General features: G+C 42.9%; 3 protein-coding genes across 5 annotated transcripts; 1 reads left to right on the plus strand and 2 right to left on the minus strand.

The window, feature by feature from the left end:
• The first annotated feature begins 887 nt into the window (after positions 1 to 887).
• LOC132469133 (uncharacterized) lies at positions 888 to 2,771 on the plus strand. The gene is made up of 8 exons (XM_060067039.1): positions 888 to 1,275; positions 1,374 to 1,444; positions 1,809 to 1,985; positions 2,098 to 2,156; positions 2,234 to 2,293; positions 2,377 to 2,436; positions 2,516 to 2,647; positions 2,734 to 2,771. The coding sequence occupies exons 1-8, from the start codon at positions 1,112 to 1,114 to the stop codon at positions 2,752 to 2,754; spliced, it is 744 nt and encodes a 247-aa protein (XP_059923022.1). The 5' UTR covers positions 888 to 1,111; the 3' UTR covers positions 2,755 to 2,771.
• On the minus strand, positions 2,752 to 8,773 carry LOC132469131 (putative nuclease HARBI1). 2 transcript variants are annotated; one of them, XM_060067038.1, is made up of 5 exons: positions 8,112 to 8,773; positions 7,898 to 8,010; positions 7,743 to 7,804; positions 3,437 to 3,486; positions 2,752 to 3,359 (listed from the first exon to the last, which is right to left on the minus strand). In XM_060067038.1, the coding sequence occupies exons 1-5, from the start codon at positions 8,542 to 8,544 to the stop codon at positions 3,151 to 3,153; spliced, it is 867 nt and encodes a 288-aa protein (XP_059923021.1). In that variant the 5' UTR covers positions 8,545 to 8,773; the 3' UTR covers positions 2,752 to 3,150. The 2 variants fall into 2 exon arrangements, with proteins under 2 accessions (XP_059923021.1, XP_059923020.1); XM_060067037.1 differs by having other exon boundaries at positions 2,752 to 3,362.
• A 636-nt stretch (positions 8,774 to 9,409) lies between these two features.
• Positions 9,410 to 17,459, minus strand: LOC132468775 (flavin-containing monooxygenase 5-like). 2 transcript variants are annotated; one of them, XM_060066573.1, is made up of 10 exons: positions 17,255 to 17,459; positions 16,720 to 16,864; positions 14,446 to 14,634; positions 14,183 to 14,348; positions 13,628 to 13,770; positions 10,804 to 11,000; positions 10,573 to 10,720; positions 10,265 to 10,472; positions 10,095 to 10,167; positions 9,410 to 10,018 (listed from the first exon to the last, which is right to left on the minus strand). In XM_060066573.1, exons 2-10 carry the CDS (start codon positions 16,849 to 16,851, stop codon positions 9,586 to 9,588), a joined length of 1,689 nt encoding a protein of 562 aa, XP_059922556.1. In that variant the 5' UTR covers positions 16,852 to 16,864; positions 17,255 to 17,459; the 3' UTR covers positions 9,410 to 9,585. The 2 variants fall into 2 exon arrangements, with proteins under 2 accessions (XP_059922556.1, XP_059922557.1); XM_060066574.1 differs by lacking the exon at positions 17,255 to 17,459 and having other exon boundaries at positions 16,720 to 16,889.
• Between the last annotated feature and the right edge of the window lie 3,649 nt (positions 17,460 to 21,108).

Consider the following 21,108-nt stretch of genomic DNA (forward strand, 5'->3'; position numbering starts at 1 on the left):
AATTTATTTTTACCATTCAATATTGCAATCGCTGCTGTCAGTCCAATTAAAGAACAGCAGCGCGGCGTGTTTTGGAACTATACAGGCTTACATGAACCACGTGACCACCCCGCCGGAGAGATCAGAGTGTCGCAACTCTTCTCTCTCTATGGCTCTCACGGACTCCCTACTCCCCTACTCCCTGAAGTCCAGTTCAATCTGGACTTCAGGGATTCAAAGCCAGAGTTCCTTTCCCCCAATTCCATTTCAACCATGGCCAAGATAACCCCCACTATGAGTCTCGTTGTTAAAGTACCAGAAGACGTCAGAGAACCCGACGCAGTCTTTCCACCAAAAGGGAGCTTTACCTTTACTCTTCTTCTGCACCATTCATCGAATGTCTAAACTTTATTGGTATGTCTTACCTTATGTTGCGTGTTATGCGCCATAACACCAACAGCAGAACAGTTATCCAAATAACAAAGAAGTGTACAACACTTCTTTGTTATTTGGATAACGCAAAATGAATTTCAGTGCCCTACTGGGAAAATAAAGTATTGTATCGTAACAGTGTGTGTATATTCACACACACAAATGTGGTGCTCGCAAGGTCATAGCTCATTGTCTCATTGGAGGGCCAAATCGGCGCGTCTGAGCCTTCATTTTTCAAAGACGGAGCAGGATACCTAGTGCTCGTTTAACCCTTAACACCAATTCTAGCTACTGGGGGACCATAGGCAGGCTAGGGGAACTCATATTAATGTAAGAAAACCTCAAAGGGAAATTGTCATGCCTTGGGACCTTTAACAATGAATTCCATACATTGAATTTTCAGCTGAATTCAGAATGTTGAATTTAGGGACACTGAAAATATTTAGGTTTAATTGTATACATTGAATTTAGCATCAGAGGCCTGTTTCAGGTAGCTGGTTTAACATACTCTGAGTTTAATCCTGCGCTCTGAGTTGGTTGACTCAGAGTTCAGGGTTGAAAAGCAACTCTGGGTTTTCGGTTTCAGAACAGGTGATCAGCGTTGGCTTAATCAACTCTCAGTGTGTTCACGCTGGGTTGGGGGCGTGCCTGTTGACTATAAAGAGCCATCATCAATGGATCTCTGATAACATGATCAAACATGGACCAAAAACGTAGATCCAGTTACTTTTCACCCACGGAATTGGAAATATTAATGCACGCATATGCCGAGCAGGTACACATTTTCACCAAAAAAAGCAATACCGCCGCGGCAGCGAGAGCACGAGAGAGAGCTTGGCAGGAAATAGCCGAACAAGTCAATGCGTGAGTAAAATAAAATAGTAAAATAAAATAAGAGGAAAGTTTAATATCTTCCACTTATTCAATATGTAAATTGTGTGTGTGTGTGTCAATTTACACAGGAACAACCCGAGTTGCCCCAAGAGGACTTGGCAGCAAATGAAAATGAAGTATAAAAATATAGTTCAAACAGGTAAACTAATGTTTAATTGAAATCAAATCAATTGTGCTGTTTTGCCTGCTCTACCTAATTTAACAGCTATATTCAACATGTGATGGGTCTATATTTAAGCAGTAAATGCAAGTAGTACATTTCTCAGCCACCCCAACACTGCCAATATTTAATAGGATTTAGATATATTAGAAGGCTACTCCTAGGCAAAATGCATTGTATGTATGTATGTATGTATGTATGTATGTATGTATGTATGTATGTATGTATGTATGTATGTATGTATGTATGTATGTATGTATGTATGTATGTATGTATGTATGTATGTATGTGTCTTCAAAATAGCGCTTACTGAATATTAGGGTAACATTTTCCTCCATGTTAGCAAATCTAAAAAAAGCAGAGGCCCGGAAGACTGGAGGGGGTCCACCACCTGCAGCCCTCACAGTGGCTGAGGAGATGGCCCTCAGCCAACAGAGTATGCGTCCTGTGGCTGAGGGCATCCCTGGAGGGAGCTCCTCTGATCCCCCCACCCCCCAGGATAGAAGTGCCTTTATCAGAGGTTGGTTATTCAAAATAATTAAATATGTACACGCAACCCAGCGTGTTGCAAATTAGATGGGGCAATATTCTGGCTCAAGTAATAATTTCACTGTCTAATCATCTTCTTCCAGTTACTGATGGCGTCATCAACCTACTGGAACCAGATGCCCTCACCAACCTCCATGCAATTGTAACAATTCTTCACCTTCCACAGATTATTAATAATGTCTTGATAATTGCTGAACCCAACTGTTAATGTCATTACAGGAAGATGATGGAGAAACATTGTCTGCGGCATTTGAAAGGGAAGAGGAAAGGCCTATTGAGGTTAACACCTTTTAAAAATAACATCTAAAAGTTGATGATAGCGTTGTACAATTTAAAACTGACATCTTCTTTCTCTCAAACAGGATGAAATCGAATTCAATGAGAGGCCATCCACTTCTAGCTCTACTTCACAGCTTACCTCTGTAAGATTCTCCCTGGAATTATAATGAAACGCTGTACTTGGCACTGTGAAATCCAATGTCATCTTTTGCATTCCTATAGCTTCCAGTCAAAGAGCTCTATAAAATCTATCTGGGAAAACAAATAAACAAAGCAGACTTAGAAATGGACCACATAAGGCAAAAGATGCAAAAGGATGCTTTGGAGATCCAAATTTTGGAACACAAGTTAAAGGTGGGTGAGGTACAAACTGGGATACTGTTTCCTGCTCCAAAAACATACCCAATATGAATGACCTTTTTTTTTTTTTGTGCTTTCAGGAAATAAAGAAATCCTCATAAAAAGTAGATTGTCTTTATTAGAACACGGGCTGTGGTGGGACAAGTTATTTTGTTGAACAGTGTCACCCCCTACCAGAGGCTGGGTCCGTCACACGAGTTTACTATCATACAAACTTGACCTTGGGTGTCTTGAAAGGTGCCTCTAAATTACATTTATTATTATACAGGAAGGCGAAAGAATGCCAAAGAAAACATTTCGGAAATAATAAAATACATTTAACTACATAGAAAACTCAAACAAAATGATTTTGGCAGAGTCTTTCTCTAACCACCCTTCCGTCCTGTGGATCCATGGCATGGTTTGGGTTTATGTGCTGCTCATCTGCAACTGCAGGTGGGCAATTTTCCCCTCTCAAAATCGCGATGTTGTGTACAACCACACATGCAATTATTATATCACATGCCCTTTCTGGTGTGACTCGCAGCATTTGGAGGCACTGGAATCTTGCCTTCAGGATCCCGAACGTGTTTTCGACCCTGGCTCTCGTCCTCATATGCGCCAGGTTGTAGCGCTGCTGTGGTCCTGGCACGGGATCGGCATACGGGGTCAGAAGGCAAGGCTGGCAGGGGGTACCCTCTGTCACCTAAAACATGACCGTCGAACTCTCCTATGATACAGGTGAAATATTAATCATCTGAACAAATATGGATTATAAATCCTTCAAATATAGGCTTAACTCACCACGGGCAAAGCGAGTGCTCAGATTAGACTCCCGAAATATGCGTGCGTCATGCACAGACAAGGGCGTCAGTTTGTTTTTAGAAGTGGTGGGGACAATAACCATAAGCTTGAGTGTGGTCTGAAAAGTGCTGGGCACCCTTATGTAAGCTATTCATCCAGTCAACGCTGCATTACAATATGCTCTACAGTGTATTGTCAGGTGTTGAAATTATTCGAATATTCGAATACCGGTTCGGAAAATTAGTATTTGAAGCTTAAATCAGTATTTCGGAGCTTCGTTATTTTTTTTTTTTCCACGTACGTGACTTTACCAGAGCGAGGGAGGCAAACTATAAGCGTCAGCGACACCAAGCAGAGAAGCGAGAGAGGTGGAGGAAGAATATATATCTTGTTTCCCTTTACTTTATAACACAACATTAGCGGGATCTCTGGAGGAAAAGTAATACTTAAAACCTTAGCTTAGTTGTTTGTTTACGTTCGCTGTACAGCGCCGCGCCAATCAACTGTGACTGGCTTGCTGCAGAGCGTGAGCGTCTTGGGAATACCCGGTCAATATAATGGATATAATATGGACACATAAGACAATCAATATTCTGTATTTGTTATGGATTTATTGTACAAATTCCCTGAAAAGATGCACGTTCCAGGATTAATTGAAAAGCTCCCGTAAGGGCTGAGATGGCAGAGAACAGCTGATTTGGAACGGAGCAACAGCTGTTCGCTTTCACAGGGAAAAACGAAGGAACTTCAACCTACTTAGGCCTACTAATTAACGGTCAAAAGCTATTAAATCGTCAACAAAATATGCAGATACTGTCAAAATCGGTTCGAGGGAGTATATAAGGATTATTAATGTTGTTTTTGATGGTGTTTTTTTCTGGAACGAGTATTCGAATATTCGCTCCGAAAAACCGAAGTATTCGAAGCCTGAAAAATGGCATTCGGGCCAGCCCTATGAAGATCCTATTCGAACAATAAAAGTTGAAAACCACAGTTTGTGTTTTGGCTTGTTTTGCAAAACGGCGTTGGAAACACCAGGGTATTGGCTCGGGATATGTAGGCCTAACCCTGCGTTCACACCAAAAGATCCAAAAAGTTGATCCCATTCAAAGTGAATGTAGAGACGCGTTGCTGCTTTGCTGCCGCAGCATTTGCTGCCGAGAAAACGGGCAGCAAAATTTGATTTGCGGCAAGTCAAAATCAGATTTGCAGCGCGGCATGCCCGTGCCCGCTGCCGGGCACGGGCGGCGGGCGCGTTCACGTATTTTGCGGCGCGTCAAATGCTGCTTGAGTTGAAATATTTCAACTTTTCGTCAGCAAACGCGTGATGACAGCCAATCAGCGTTCAACAGCGTTGCCACTGAGGCGTTGCCACTGAGTGACATGCCGTAACAGCCAATCAGTGTTACTTAAATGGAGGAGAAGATAATAATTGCAGTCTCCGCATACCCGGTGATCTTCAACACCACCGTGGCCAGTTATAAGTGTCCAATACATATATATATATGAGTATAAATGTCCAACCGAGAGATCCTAGCACCGATCCTAGCTAGCAGGTCATCAAACTGGGCCGGAGTCAACCTCAAATAGCGCTGGAAGCGTTCGTCATCCAGACGGAGCTCCTGCAGAAGACGGTGAAATTCACCGAGCTCTGTACGGCTCCGAATGGTCTCATGAACCCATAAACGACGGGCATTCCGACGTCTCTCCCTCTTCCAAAACAGGTAAAGACATGCAATGCTCGTAATGTCGGCCATGGTTGTGAATGAATTCAGAAGCACCGCGGGCAAAACACCGCAACAAAACTGCGGCACAGCAAAAGTTTTGCGGCGCAGCAAAACCTTTGCCGCGCCGCAAAACTTTTGTTGCGCCGCAAAACTTGATTTGCGGCGCCCAACGCGTTCGGGCAGCAAATGCATCTTTTGGTGTGAACGCACACTGCGTTCACACCAAAAGATGCATTTGCTGCCCGAACGCGTTGCCGCCAAAGTTTTGCGGCGCCACAAATCAAGTTTTGCGGCGCAGCAAATGCATCTTTTGGTGTGAACGCACACTGCGTTCACACCAAAAGATGCATTTGCTGCCCGAACGCATTTGCTGCGCCGCAAAAGTTTTGCTGCGCCGCAGTTTTGATGCGCGGCAAGTTTTTCCCGCGGTGCTTCTGAATTCATTCACAACCATGGCTGACATTACGAGCATTGCATGTCTTTACCTGTTGTGGAAGAGGGAGAGACGTCGGAATGCCCGTCGTTTATGGGTTCATGAGACCATTCGGAGCCGTACAGAGCTCGGTGAATTTCACCGTCTTCTGCAGGAGCTCCGGCCCAGTTTGATGACCTGTTAGCTAGGATCGGTGCTAGGATCTCTCGGTTGGACATTTATACTTATATATATATATATATGTATTGGACACTTATAACTGGCCACGGTGGTGTTGAAGATCACCGGGTATGCGGAGACTGCAATTATTATCTTCTCCTCCATTTAAGTAACACTGATTGGCTGTTACGGCATGTCACTCAGTGGCAACGCCTCAGTGGCAACGCTGTTGAACGCTGATTGGCTGTCATCACGCGTTTGCAGCCGAAAAGTTGAAATATTTCAACTCGAGCAGCATTTGACGCGCCGCAAAATACGTGAACGTGCCCGCCGCCCGTGCCCGGCAGCGGGCACGGGCATGCCGCGCTGCAAATCAGATTTTGACGCGCCGCAAATCAAATTTTGCTGCCCGTTTTCTCTGCAGCAAATGCTGCGGCAGCAAAGCAGCAACGCGTCTCTACATTCACTTTGAATGGGATCGTGACGCGCGTCAACTTTTTGCATCTTTTGGTGTGAACGCAGGGTAATACTAGTGCACACAGGACAAAGAACAGTGTTGGCAATTTAACACTTATCTTGACATCAACAAAGTTTACCAGACAAACAATGCCAGACTGTAAAGGGGGTACGAAATGAAACGAGGTACTGAGCATCAGCCTTTTGAAGACGAGCAAGGGCTGCTGGTAGCATGTTATGCTGCATTAAAAAAAGAAGAAAAATACAAGCACCCAGAGGAGAATTGCATCTGCCAAATCCTGACCACCAGTAAACACTTGCGAAGGACCAATGTAGACTTCACTCGTTACAACATAAGAATATTGTCCGCAAATAAAATCCCCTTCAGTTTAGGATAATCACACAGGTTATGCGAGAACATATTTATGTCAGGATAGGCCTACCAGGCTCCAAGTCGTCACATATCTCAATCAGACAAAACCAACTATAACCACATTGGCATAGCAATCGCACCGTGTGTAGCTGCTACTAGCTGCAATCTATATATACAATGCATACTAACTGGAGAACCAACCAGAATCAGATCACAATCGCTTGGGACCGTGGGAAACCTTTGGCCAGGTCATCACGATTCACGAGCAAACAGAACCAGCAGCAAAGTTTACTAAACCAATTTCTTACCTTATGTGGCCCTCCACATGCAGGCTAGATAACGTATCCATATCGATATCCAGTGTCACAAACATGCTTTTTATAGGAAGCAAAAGGACCAGCTATTTTCTGAATAAAAATGTCAATGTCTGTCTTGAAACTTCTCCAGTGCGTTCACACGCAACGGGACGACAAGATCCCATACAAAGTGAACGTATAGACGCGTATCGGGCAAATTTTTGTTTTGTCTTTTTGATTAGTCGCGCCACACTTTCGCCGTGCACAGGCGAGCGCGTTCACGAGGATTTGTGGCGCGACAAATTTCAACTTTGACACGAATTTCACGTGCTGACAGCCAATCAGCGTTCAACAGCGTGGCCACTGAGTGACATGTGTAACGTAACAGCCAATCAGCGTTCAACCGTCAAACTCAGCGCAGTGCAGTCCGGGGTGTACTGCAGCATGGAGGAGAAAGTGATTGTTGCCGTTTGCGACTCTCGGAGCTCTATATATGATAGTATATAATATAATATAATTGTATATATAATATCACGGCCAAAAGCTCTGTGTGCCTCCGGATGGCCGCAGCGCGGGGAGCTCATAGGGATCGGGCTTCTCGGGAGTCGGGGTTTGTTTACCGGCGTTGCTATGGGTTCCGGTCTTGTGTGTTCCAACGGTTTATTAGGTAGGCCTATCTAATAAATGATGTCTTCGTGCGCGCCTATCGCATGATTTTAGACTCGACGATTTCGGTTGAGTATGTGGGGATTTTTTCAGTCGCAATTGGTTTGCACATTTTTAAAACTGGTGGGGACAAAATTCGTATTTCAAATAGTGGGGGGGACATGTCCCCCCCGTCCCCCCGTAATCGACGCCTATGTGCACAGACCCCGGCCACTTTGCCTCCACTTGGGTGATGATATTTCTGGCATCACATACAACCTTCAAATTGCAGAGGAGTATAATTAGATACAGAGGCTGTTTTGTTAAGTATCTTTAATTTAAAATGCTGAAGGTCTAGGCCTTCACCTGTACCTGCACATTGATGCTGTGGAAGGACTTCCTATTAACATAGTCTCCTTCATTCACTGAAGGAGCTTTAATAGGAATATGAGTTCCATCAATGCACCCGATGACACCCGGAAAATCTAGAACATTACAAATTAATTAATTTAATTGAATTGTGCACATTATTTATTAAATTAAAACGTTCCAACAAACAAATAGGCTACATTGTTGCTACTGTTACCTGCAATTCTGTAGAACTCTTCCTTGATTGTTCGTATAGGTCGGTGACTTGGAAACATCACAAACGTGTAAAGAAAACGTTTCAGTACCAAAGTCACATTTCTGACAGACCGACACACGGTTGCCTTTGAAATGTGCTCGGCGTCACCGACGTTGTAAAGAAAGCTGCCGTTTGCAAAAAAACGGAGTGCCACACAAATAATTTGTATTGAACTTAAAGCATGCCCCCGGTGCGTTTGACAGTTAACATGGGGGCTGAGAAGGTGGTCTAAATAAATGATAGATTGCGCTGAAAAACGATAGCGCTCGTGAAGAAAATTATCAGGAAAAGAAAGTATATCCAACCGGGGTCTTAATAATCGTTCCTCACGGAGATTCCTTCTGAGGATCGCAGCCTCTACGTCCACGGGCTCTCTTAGAAAAGGACATGCCATTTCTAACACTTCCTTCTGTCGGAGAGCTGCCTTCAGCCTTATAGACAACAAAATCAGAGTAGGTCTAACCACCTCCCGAGCAGGTTAGGTACACAGCGTATGTTGCCGCAGCAACTAACTCTCGGTTGCGCTGAACCTGCTACCTGAAACGGAAAACCCAGAGTTTCCACTAACTCAGAGCGAACAAACTCGGGGTTGCCTCAAAACCAGCTACCTGAAACAGGCCTCTGAAATTTGCATATTGTATTTTTTAACTTTTAATTTTAGAATTTGAATTTGTGAACATTGAAAAATAACGATGAAAATTATTTGTTGCAAATTGAAAGATTTAAATACAGAGGCAGAAAATTCAGATACATTATTCCAATGCATAAATAATCAGTGTTTAAAATTCAATGGCTTTTTATTTTCAAAATCCGATGATACATATTTTCTTCCATAGAACATGCTCCCAGCCGATGTAATGGTGTATTCGAAATGCATCGTACAACATTGTATTGCGCAATGCATAAATTGGTGACTGGATTAAAGCAGCAATGAAATCAAGTGTGTAAGACAAGAGTATTCGAAATCGACATTAAAATAAGTGGTACAAATACAAAGAAAGTGCTTCTCTTTACGTCAATATGCTCAGTTATTTTATGTATGATGTTTTTTTCCTCAGATGACCTCACTGGGCATGTTGGTGTTGAAGATAACTCCCATTATCCCACGTTTCTAGACAACGTCATTAAACTCTGTATTTTGTTATTGTTTTGATTGAGAGACCCCTAGCGGCAGAAATCAGCCATTATTTATCCTTTAGGCAAAAACGAAAAAAATAAATCCTGGATAATGTATGTTCAAAGCATTTGTGTGAAAGAAATATTGTTTACATGACATTCATTAAAAAAACTTTACAAAAGACGCTGAATAAAATCAATCATTTTCTAAAATGGATACGTCAGCCTAACCCAATAGACTAAAGAATATAGCAAACAAACCCTGAATTACCATAATGACGTCCTTCCTAAATTTTAGGAGGAGCATTGCACCTTGTCTTTAAGAACTACTTCCAGCTACCCATGCAGGAACAAAGCCCTTGATCCTGTCCAGAAGTGCAGACGGGTCCTGCAGTATGGAGGGGAGGCTGTTCCTGTTATAATAGGAAGCCACACCCAGCGCAGCAGCCAGCAGAACCAAGGGCACTAGGACAGAGCGCTTGGGCTCAGGGTGATTACATCCATTGGTCATCATGGGTTGGATCACCCTGTCCCACTGTGTCAGAATAGCCTGACGAGCCCCGGCCCACTTTCCTGGACCTCTCAGACGGTACTGGTAGGGGGTGGAGGGGCCGAACAGTACACTGAGTGCCACTCTGGGGTCGGTCAGAAACAGCCTGAGAATACTGGGTCGCACCCCAAACTGGTCTGCTACCTCATCCATGTAGTCGACAAAGTCAACCTGGATGGTGTGCCTTGGACTGGATACGTACCTGAGACAGAAACGTGTGTTAAAACCACATGTTTAACCAAACCAGCACCATTGGTAGACTTCACTCATCGCAATACCTTCTGGCCATGGTCTCCTGCTTGCACTCAACCTCTTTCAGCATGGCGGCGACCGAAGGACACTTAGAACATCCTGTGTGGAATAAGAATATCATTGAGTTTGAGTGGTTTCCATTGTAGGTGGAGAACAGGGTGACTTGAGATGCTTAGACAAATAGAGCACGTGTCACCTTTGAAGACACGGGTGGCCCACCGGGCCTGGATCTCAGAGATGGGCATGATGGCTCCCAGCGGCTGCACGAGTCCAATGACGGCCAGCGTGTTCCTCTCCAAATCCGGAGGGAACACGTACTTATAAAGTGAGGCCTTGTTCCCAGAGACTGGCAGCACATTGGAGGCGAGAAACGGAAATGAAAAGCTGTACCCAGTGGCAAATACCTGCAACACAGGGGGATCACAATGATAATATGATCAATAGTACGGAATTGGGTAATAGCACTGTGGCCATTGAGACATTGTGTGATTTCCTCACACCTACCACCAGGTCAATATCCTCGACAACACTGCCATCGTCAAACTCCACGCTGGATCCTTGGAATCGGTGGATGTTGGGTTTCACCTGAACTGTTCCGGACAGGATGCGGTTGGGCAGATCATCATTGACGGTTGGATGTTGATTGAATAACCTGTAAGATTTCTTTCAGTTAAGCTTAGGATATATGAAGAAAACAGTGTTAGAACATGACTGGGCAGATGATCATGGGGCTACCTGTGTTTTGGCTTTAGATTGTACAAGCTGTGGTTGAACCGTTGGTTGAGAGCTCTCTCCCCCAGGCTGCAGAAGACATTAAATGGGAGGAGCAATTTCGCATAATTGAGGATCCTGTTGAAGGACAGATCCAGAGGCCAGCCATTGTCTCCAACTCGATTTAGGATCCAAGCACCCCTCCGAGTGCTCAGGTAAACCTGAAAACAGGACAGTTCAATCGATATGTCATTTATTACATAGAAAAGGTAGGCTGCATAGATATCATTTAAATGTCAAAGAGAGGTTTACATAATAAAATTAGATTTTATGTGAAAATGGGTAACACATTTAGCAATTCCATGCATTTATGGGTCTATAAAGGCAGCCTGGGAACCAAACGAATCTGGATGCTCATATTTAATTTGTTGTGGCCAATGATTTGGCCCCCCCTCCCTTTCAGACAGAAGTTTGGCAAATTTTAAAGATATATAGATGACCAAGATGGCTGCCGATGATGTGGAATGATCTGTTGAATCTACTACCATTGCAGGATTAAACTGGAATTTATATTTTGTAAAATTATATCTATTGTGTGACTATTGTAGTCAACGGTTTTTTTTTTTTTTTTTTTTTTATTCAATCCATTTTTTATGAGATATATTAAACGTTACTATGATTAGTAGAGTTCCATTGAAACCTTTTCATATGGGGGGGGGGTGTGACGGCCCTCTGACTGTTATAGGTAACCTGGGCAAGATCCTCTGCTCCTCCCCAGGTCTCTCCTCTCAGGTGGTTCCGGATGGGCGGAGCTGCCCAATCAACCCCAATCAGAGGGTGGCAGATAAAAGGCTCACCAGTCTGCCCATGGCTCTCTCCCTCTCCAGACCCATTATTTTTGGTTAAACTTTCTGTCTGTTAATAAATTATGGTTACTTTTCAGTTTAAACCTCCATGTTTGTTATGGCCAAGAGCCGGGCCGTGACAATTGCTAAACATTTGATGAAAAGAAAGAAATGTTGTCATGGTCTGTCTGTTTCCTTGTCTTGTTTTGGTGTGTTACCTGTTTTACTTTGGTATCGGTCTTGTTTCTCCCCATGTCAGGTTTCCCTCCTGTGTGATTACTGCTCCCTCCCTAATGTGTCTCAGCTGTTACTCGTTGCGTGCCCTGTGTGTGTTTGGTATTTAAGCCCTTGTCTTTCCTTTGTTCCTTGTCGGATCATTTTAGTTTGTGGTGAGTTCTGTCCTGTGTGTTACCTGTGTTCCCTGTGTTACCCGCGTCACCTGTGTTCCTTGCCTTTTTGAGTTAATAAATTATCCTTTACTCGAACTGTCTGCGTTTGGGTCCTACCTGCCTGCCTGCCACCCGCTAACCAAATGTATGTAATTTGTACTTGATTGAAAGTTATGTTTACCAATGCAGCTCTCGGCACCACATCACAAGTTTTTTTTATGCTATGATTTGGTGTCTATCCAAACCCGTGCGAAACTGAGAGGTTCCAGACTATGCATTAGGTATAGCGATGTCAGGCAACTATAAAAGACAACGTTTGATGAACCTGCTTGCTGAACCTGCTGAGTTCCACATGCCTATCCTTAGGCAAGTCTGTTAAATGAGCTCAAGTAGTTGGTTACTCAATAACATTAGTTAAACACAGTCCAGCTGGCTGTCCTAATTCAAAAGAAAATGTTCACTCCAATGCACACCATATGGGGCATTATATCTTATATATAATGAGTGATGTGTTCTTATAGAGAACACATCACACGTGTCCTCCGTGAACTCCATTGGCTTCCAATTAAACACAGAATAAACTACAAAATCGTACTCATCACCTACAAGGCCCTCAACAGCCTAGCCCCCCCCTACCTTGCCGACCTCCTCCATCACCACGCCCCCTCCCGATTCCTCAGGTCCAATTCTGCCAACCTGCTACAAGTTCCACGGACTGAGCGCCGGACTTGGGGTGATCGGGCCTTCTCAGTTGTTGCCCCCACCCTTTGGAATTCACTCCCCTCCCACATCAAAGTCTCTCCAACCCTCTCTTCTTTCAAATCTGCCCTCAAAACATACCTTTTCACACTAGCCTTCCCCACCTAACTCCCACCTTATTCTTCATGTTTAACCTCTGTTTTTCTTTTATTCCTAGTCTGTCTTACATAGTTTTGATAGGGCAATATGTAAAGCGTCTTAGAGTACCATATTAAGCGCTATATAAATTTAAATTATTATTATCTTGAAAGTATAGATGTATTTTTGGAATTTTAAATTGCTGTTGACTTCTAACATGTCTCTATCTTTGCTGTTTAAATCTAACAGTAGTCTATGATAATATATCGGCGGTAACCACTGTTTTTGGTACGAAATGGCTCAAGCTTGGCATTCCCTGGTATTGGATGTGTTTTAATAAAACGCATCAACTGTCTCCTCCCCCTCCTCCCTACGTAGGAGGGGGCGCCAAAACTGACTCGCGCGTTCGCTTTGGTAACTAGGCGGGGAACTTTCAGAAATGCATATGTCACTCAAAAAATCAAGCAAGGACTTTCTTCAAAGTTTGTATGCGTCTGGGAGCACGAGACCCAAAACAACACTCCAAATCCCAGGAAAAGTGTTGTTTTCATATTATGTCCCCTTTTATGGGTTTGAGCTTCCCCCCTAAGATTGACCTTTTAGGGTGCCTATAGGAGGACTCAGTGTTGTACGGTCTCCTTTTCCCCTCCTGCTAGTGGGATCATAAAAAGTAAACAGCATTGATTTGGTGTCTATCCAAACCCGTGCGAGGTTCCAGACTAATATGCATTAGGTATAGCGATGTCAGGCAACTATAAAAGACAAAGTTTGATGAACCTGCTTGCTGAACCTGCTGAGTTCCACAGCGATGTCTCCTCCCGAGTTTCCTATTCCAATCACTACCACCTTCTTGTTCCTCCACTGCTCAGGGGTCTTGTAGTCACGACTGTGGAAGTACACTCCCTTAAACGAGTCGATGCCTAGGAGACAAAGGAGGAGCAAATACTCCTTTATATAAAAATATTCAGTTCCCCCATTGTAAAATAATTTTCTGAGGCAGAAGCCAAAGACACAATGAACTTGTGGTCAGTCACCTATGCCTATCCTTAGGCAAGTCTTTTAAATGAGCTAAAGTAGTTGGTTACTCATTAACATTAGTTAAACACAGTCCAGCTGGCAGTCCTAAATCAAAAGAAAATGTTCACTCCAATGCACACCATATGGGGCATTATATCTTGAAAGTATATATGGAATGGTGGTGGCAGTGACAAATACAGATCCCTTAATCCATCCCACATAGGCCTTAATGTTTATGACATTACTTTATGCATTAGATACTTGGTATGCATACTGTTAATACTACTCGGGTTGTGATGAATTGGGCAGCGATACCTGGGAAGTCTTGCAGGGGCATGTTTGGATGACAGTGGTGTCCAATACAGATCATCACTGCATCAAAAATGTGCTTCTGCCGCTTCCCTTCGCTGTTCTCCGTCTCCACGTCCCATTGACCCGAATGGGAGAAGTCAGTTCTCTGCTTCACCTGAAGCACTGTAGTCTAAGATCCCCAGAGAGAGAGAAACAGTGAGTATAACATGTTCATTTTGAATGTCTTTTTGAATGCTGATATTCAGGTCAGGACAGATCTTCCTCACCTTGAAGCGTATGTGCTTGGTGAGCTGGAAGTGCTCGGCGTACTTCCTGAAGTACTCCATGATGAGTGAGTTGTGCATGAAGTTGGGGTATTCGGCAGGGATAGGGAAATCACTGTAGCACATCATCTCCTTGGAGGTATTGATGATGACCGAGTGATAGATACTGGCTCTATTTGGCTCTGGGTTCTCCTGTGGACATCGTCATCACCACCATGACCATCAATCTCTCCCCCACCATCCGACTCAACACCAGCATCATCTCATCATAATCATCACTTTATTGATTAAAATTTCTGCTACTCATGTAATAATTAAGCAATAAGCCTGTGGCTGTGGTGATCCGAACAGCCGTGGTGCATTGTCAAAGCCATAAAAACACAAATGGTGGCCAAGCAATGTAGTCTAGCATACTTAGTTTTATAGATGTCAACAGAACAGACTTGGAGGGCTGTGTAAGGTGGCAAGCCCCCAAGTTATAGAACTTTATAATAAGCAGGTGAAGAACAAGAATGAAGTAATTCAAGTAACAGTTAATATGGTCAAGCCTTCGACCTGTTCTACCCTCCTTGCCAGACAATATCTCTAACACCCATCCGGTTCTTAAGGAGTTGATCAAACAGTTAAGACGGTTTCCTTTTCGTCCTGTGTCCATCTCCCTTCTTTCAGACCGCTTTCTTTCACTGTTCTTGAGGAGTAAATCAGGAAGCATTTAGGGGGTTGGGAATTGTTTTAAATGGCTCTTTAGTCTTCCAGTCCAAAAACAGATCCCGCAAAGACCAACTTGTCTGTGCGCCAATCTCATCCAGGTATCACATCCCGCAAACTGTTCAACCTAGAGATTGGCTTTTTATGTATAACGGCAAACCAATAGGAAATTCGCGGTTTAAACCTTTTTAAAATATTTAAACTAGAGAACAGATGATTGGAAGGTTTCTGATAGGACTTCCCTTGTCATGTGTTTTGTTAAACTCTCGTTTCTGATGAATGAAGGAGAGTAACACAGCATGAGAGAACAAGGAGGAGAGTAAGACGATTAAGGGAGTCAACCGGGATGGGGACAGTGGTAGGGGTATCCTGCGAGAGCAGGATACAACTGCCTATAAAATGGTTAAAATAAAATATAATAAAATAATAAATGAAATAAATGATTAAACATTTCTAGGCTATATGGTTTGGGACAAAGGACTTGGGAACTGCAACTTGATTTGAATGATTCTCTTCACAGGCTTTTAGAAAGACGGCACTATTCTTTACTGTCAGGGTCACCCCCTTCTTAAAGGAGACATAACACTTAGCACTTTGAGGTCATTAGGTTGAATTAAAATCAGAGGGAGACAGCAAGTGCAGCTCGAAAGCGACCTCCCACACAAGAGCAATGTAATCATTTGATTTTATTATATGTCTTGTGACGTGACGTTTGATCGGTTCATTTCGGCTGCGCATGTATTTTTGGAATTTTAAATTGCTGCAATAAATTATGTTGTTGTTGACTTCTAACATGTCTCTATCTTTGCTGTTTAAATCTAACAGTAGTCTACGATAATATATCGGCGGTAACCACTGTTTTTGGTACGAAATGGCTCAAGCTTGGCATTCCCTGGTATTGGATGTGTTTTAATAAAACGCATCAACTGTCTCCTCCCCCTCCTCCCTACGTAGGAGGGGGCGCCGAAACTGACTCGCGCGTTCGCTTTGGTAACTGTAGGCGGGGAACTTTCAGAAATGCATATGTCACTCAGAAAATCATGTAAGGATTTTCTTCAAAGTCTGGGAGCACCAGAGACCCAAAACAACACTCCAAATCCCAGGAAAAGTGTTGTTTTCATAATATGTCCCCTTTTATGGGTTTGAGCTTCCCCCCTAAAATTGACCTTTTAGGCCCAATCCCATTTCTACCCCTTACCCCTTCCCCTTGCCCCTTCAAAACAAGGGGGAGGGGGAAGGGGAAGGGGTAAGGGGTAGAAATGGGATTGGGCCTTAGGGTGCCTATAGGAGGACTCAGTGTTGTACGGCCTCCTTTTCCCCTCCTGCTAGTGGGATCATAAAAAGTAAACAGCATCTGTTTTTGATCACTGTCATTGCACTGTATCCGAACTTGCCTGAACTACCCGAGTGTTTTATTGTTGTATTATGGTTTTTATAGTCTGTCTGTCAGCTCTGTATTTATTGTGTCCGTGGCTGCAAAACTACTTCCCTTTTAAGGGACAAAAAGAATCACTTGAACTTGAATAAATATATTTTTTGTGATGTTTTGTTGTTGATTCCAAGTCCTACCTTAAATCTCCACAGACCGCCGATATCATCGCTGCTCTCAAAGCAGACGGGCTCCAGACCCTCGTCAAGGCAGGTCTTGATGCAGGCAAGACCCGAGCACCCTGCTCCAATCACGGCTACACGGCGAGTCATTCTGCAAACTTCTCTGGGGATGTAGGATGGTCAAATGTATACGTAGAATCCGCTTAAGGAATTGCTCCTGAAGCAAAACATTGACAATAAATAAATGTAATGCATGCATTGATATTTAGTGATGACACTGAGTTAGCCTCCCCCCCCCCATTTTGGCATCATTTCCTGCCCCTGAGCCGACTGGACTTAAGTCTTGAAAAGTGTTTGTTTGTCCCTGTTTGTTTTTTACGCAGTTACTGATTAATGTCTGTTACTAGAAAGCTTCACGGTGCACGTAGGCTATTCATTTACCAATATATTTGGAAGCATGCGGCTGATAAAAAGCACTAGAAATATTTTACTTTCAACATGAATAGTTCAGTTAGCACGCTTCGTTTTGTTACGTAAAGAATGCATTACCTACCGATTGCAATGGTATGAAAAAAGCTCTGACTTTGATCCTAGCGCAATTAAATGGTCAGCAATCGACGCGGCCACGTAGGAGCTGACTGGGTTGTGGTCACTGTTGTATCCTCCGATTGCAATATAGCCTAGGTCTATTATGTAACGTTTATCAACGCCCACTAAGGGGTGGATGCAACAATGACTAGGCCTTGGTTACTTGTTCGATATCAAACATCATGGCAGATAGGCTATCATCGGTAGGCCTATTAGTTTGCTAATAGGTTGTTTTCGCAAAGCAAAGTCCAACAACGCCCCCCCCCCTCTGGTGATGAACAGCCAACAATGTGAACTGAGTTCTGCAAATTAGCGTGCCGCAGCCGCCCAACATTGACGCGGAGAACCACTCCAACGACCCCCTCCTGCTCCACAGAGGGTAGAGTCCTACTCTCACCTGGAGAAGCCAATGTGCATAGGGCTGTTCGTCGACTATAGAAATATATAAACTGGACTAAAGTCAAAGACTCAGTAAAATGTTGTCATTGTTCTGTCCAGTGAAATACTTAAGACGAGGCAAGGAACATCTTAAACACCGTTTGAGTCATGAAAAATTCAATGTTTTTTTCTCATAATTATGGTGAGTATAATTTTTTTCTAAAATACTCGTACAGGCATTAAAACAGCAGGATCTACATCCATGCAATAATGCCGTATCATGATGTTACACACTCGGTACAGCAGGGGGCAGAATGCGTCTTTATCGTTGGTGTATACATAGCCAGTAAGACCAAACCTTCAATTTTAAAACTAAACGTGAGCAAATAAAATAGATTAATGTTTTGCAGAGAACGTTTGGTCAAATTGGTTGTCATTACTGTGGCGTCTGACACAGATTCAATCTATCAAAGTAGAAGGGGTTATCTGCAGGGATGTGAGATAAAAGGATTACATAACATTGTACCTTGGGGTAATATGGGTTGTTTAGGGTAAAGTTGAGCTTAGCCAATGTCAAAACAACCTTTATGTATTATTAATTTATTTAGTCACACCTTCTGATCTTTTAATTCTGATGTAGTTCATAAAGAAGTGACATTAATAGTCTTTCAATCAATCAACTCAATCAGCTCAATTTGACTCATGGGCCATTAAAACATAAATACACACAGCAACATAGTACACAAATGTCATATTTTGCTCTTTGGGCTATTTGTTAAAGCTTTCTCTAAAAGATGTTAAATATAGTTAAATATAGCATATAGTTCTATACATACTGTATGTATGATTTTAAAAACATGACAATGTGTCAACGACATACAGTAATATGTTTATCAGAACATAGATACATCGTTTTTTGGGGGAATTTGGAATACTAAACATAGTTAGTATTCCCAAATTCCCATTGTTATGCTTTTATTTACGGCCCTGTATTTATGCATTGGGTGACCATGAGGATATACACAGCATGCAGCTCGGTATGCTCTAGGTGGAGCTAAAATGGTGAAATCTGCAGAATGGAGCGACATCCTACGAGGAGGCAAACAGTATGACAATGATTGGCCCAGTCAAGGTCCAACTTAGGAACACTAGGGTGTGTCTCATTCTGCAGCATGGTTCTCTATGCAACACTTTACTATGAATAACTAACCAGTCGAATGCGTTAATACGAATCAAATATAAACTGTCATTTTTTTAATAGTGAAACTGAAAGGACGCACTTGTCATTTTATAACTGACTCGTTTAGTGGTAATATAAAGTTATAATAGTTATAATATGTTCTAAGCTATTATACAAGTATAGAAAATATATATTTTTTACATTTATTGCATTTGGATACACATTCCATAAAACTAATAGCACACAAATACTGCAATATATGCAATATGCATATGCAGAAACTAATCCACAGAGCACAAACACATAAACACGCACTCACCCACTCACTCACTCACACGCACACACACACATACACACACACACACACACCACACACCACACACACACACACACACACACACACACACACACACACACACACACACACACACACACACACACACACACACACACACACACACACACAAACACACACACACACACATCTTCTCTCACTCTTTCTTTTTTGCTCTCCTTGTCTATCTCTCTCCCTCTCTCTGTCTTTCTCTCTCTCACACAAACAAACACACACGCAGACAGTCACACACACACATACACAGACACATACACAATCAAACAAATGAGATAAGCCGTTACCGACTCAGGAATAAACAAACAATGTTATCATGAAATGACAATCTGAACGTGTCAGCTGACAATACGGCAAGAGCAGCAAAGGCGCACAGATTGGAAAACAACTCCCGTCTTTCCTTTCACATATTTTCCACAGATAGTGACCTGCCCCCCCCCCCCCCCCCTCTCTCTCTCTCTCTCTCTCTCTCTCTCTCTCTCTCTCTCACTCTTTCTCCCTCCTCATCTCTCTCTCTCTTTCTCTGAACTTTCCCATGACCTTTGCCTCACGATATGTGCAAATGGAGATAGAGTGTGATCTGTCCATGGCCCAACAGATGTCAGTATCAGCAGGTTATGGAGCTGTAACCCGTTTATCTATTTAATTCAGACTAAAGTAAGTGAGTAAATCATTTCTGGAACTCGAGGCCATGCCGTCTGCATGCTACGCTGCAGGCCAAGTGATCTATTATACAGGTATCCAACGGCAACCGGTATACCCACCTCTTAATCAAATACCAGTGTGAGTTAAGAGTCTCCCACATTTATTATTCTGGCCCTTGCCCTGTAAAACACTGGAAGATTACCTTGAAGTCTCTGATTTACACGTCAATGACATGTCTATCTATACTATTATACTGTACTATATTCTTTCAATCATATTATATTCTGTCTGCAACGCTCTATGGGGCACGCACACACAAAGAGATACACACAAACACACACACACACACACACACACACACACACACACACACACACACACACACACACACACACACACACACGCACACACACACTAACACACACAAACACAGGGAAAGGGTTGATGATTTATTATCAATTAAAATAACGAATGAAGGCCAAGGACCACTAAATATATGAATGGTGCTAAAGTCCGGTGAGTTATGGTCATAGATGGTGTCTCCCAGTAAGTGTTATTGATCAATCTCAGACAATGAATGATGTCCAATATGGGTGGCTATGGAATATAAAAAATCTAAAATGTTCTAAAAACACACACACACAGAAACATGCACACACACACACACACACAGACACATGCACACACGCACAGACACATGCACACACGCACACATGCACACACACAAGGACAATCACTTTAACGGCTGTTGGAGGTTTCAATTCCAGCTGTTTTATGCAATTACTAAATCAGTTTGGGACCAGCCATGTCATTTAAGAAAGACCAGCAGTGGAGCTGAAATGTGTACAATCCCAAATGTTACATGTCTGAACCCATTTCCTAGTATAGAAGCATGTGCATATACACATTCACATAAACATACACATAACCACACAAACACAAATATGCAGACAGCATGTGACTGTGTAACGACTTACATACATTAACATAATGACAGTGCCAACATGGAACAAAGAAGAAAGGGTCACTCAGAAATAAATAAAATAAACCACAGGTGGCTCTGTTTTTACACTATGTGTCCCCGCTTTACCCTATTTCCACCCTGGATAATCTGTCTTTGCCTCATACCTTCTGTCTCCTGCCTCTCCCATTCTCTCTCTGTCTCTCTGTTTCTCTCTCTGTCTCTCTCTCTCTCTCTCTCTCTCTCTCTCTCTCTCTCTCTCTCTCTCTCTCTCTCTCTCTCTCTCTCTCTCTCTCGCTCTCTCTC

The sequence above is a fragment of the Gadus macrocephalus genome, chromosome 12 (assembly GCF_031168955.1).
Source record: "Gadus macrocephalus chromosome 12, ASM3116895v1".
NCBI classification, from domain to species: domain Eukaryota; kingdom Metazoa; phylum Chordata; class Actinopteri; order Gadiformes; family Gadidae; genus Gadus; species Gadus macrocephalus.

Excerpts from the sequence above, each read along its gene's own strand:
- LOC132468775 (XM_060066573.1), bottom strand. The coding sequence starts at position 16,851 with ATGACTCGCCGTGTAGCCGTGATTGGAGCAGGGTGCTCGGGTCTTGCC. Across the intron at positions 14,349-14,445 it reads CCAAGCACATACGCTTCAAG|ACTACAGTGCTTCAGGTGAA; the intron begins GTGAGGAAGATC and ends TGGGGATCTTAG. Across the intron at positions 10,019-10,094 it reads CAGGAGACCATGGCCAGAAG|GTACGTATCCAGTCCAAGGC; the intron begins GTATTGCGATGA and ends TTTCTGTCTCAG.
- LOC132469133 (XM_060067039.1), top strand. The coding sequence starts at position 1,112 with ATGGACCAAAAACGTAGATCCAGTTACTTTTCACCCACGGAATTGGAA. Across the intron at positions 2,294-2,376 it reads AAGAGGAAAGGCCTATTGAG|GATGAAATCGAATTCAATGA; the intron begins GTTAACACCTTT and ends TCTCTCAAACAG. Across the intron at positions 2,437-2,515 it reads CTACTTCACAGCTTACCTCT|CTTCCAGTCAAAGAGCTCTA; the intron begins GTAAGATTCTCC and ends GCATTCCTATAG.
- LOC132469131 (XM_060067037.1), bottom strand. The coding sequence starts at position 8,544 with ATGGCATGTCCTTTTCTAAGAGAGCCCGTGGACGTAGAGGCTGCGATC. Across the intron at positions 7,805-7,897 it reads TCCACAGCATCAATGTGCAG|GTTGTATGTGATGCCAGAAA; the intron begins GTACAGGTGAAG and ends TGCAATTTGAAG. Across the intron at positions 3,487-7,742 it reads AAGTGGCCGGGGTCTGTGCA|TGACGCACGCATATTTCGGG; the intron begins CATAGGCGTCGA and ends CTTGTCTGTGCA.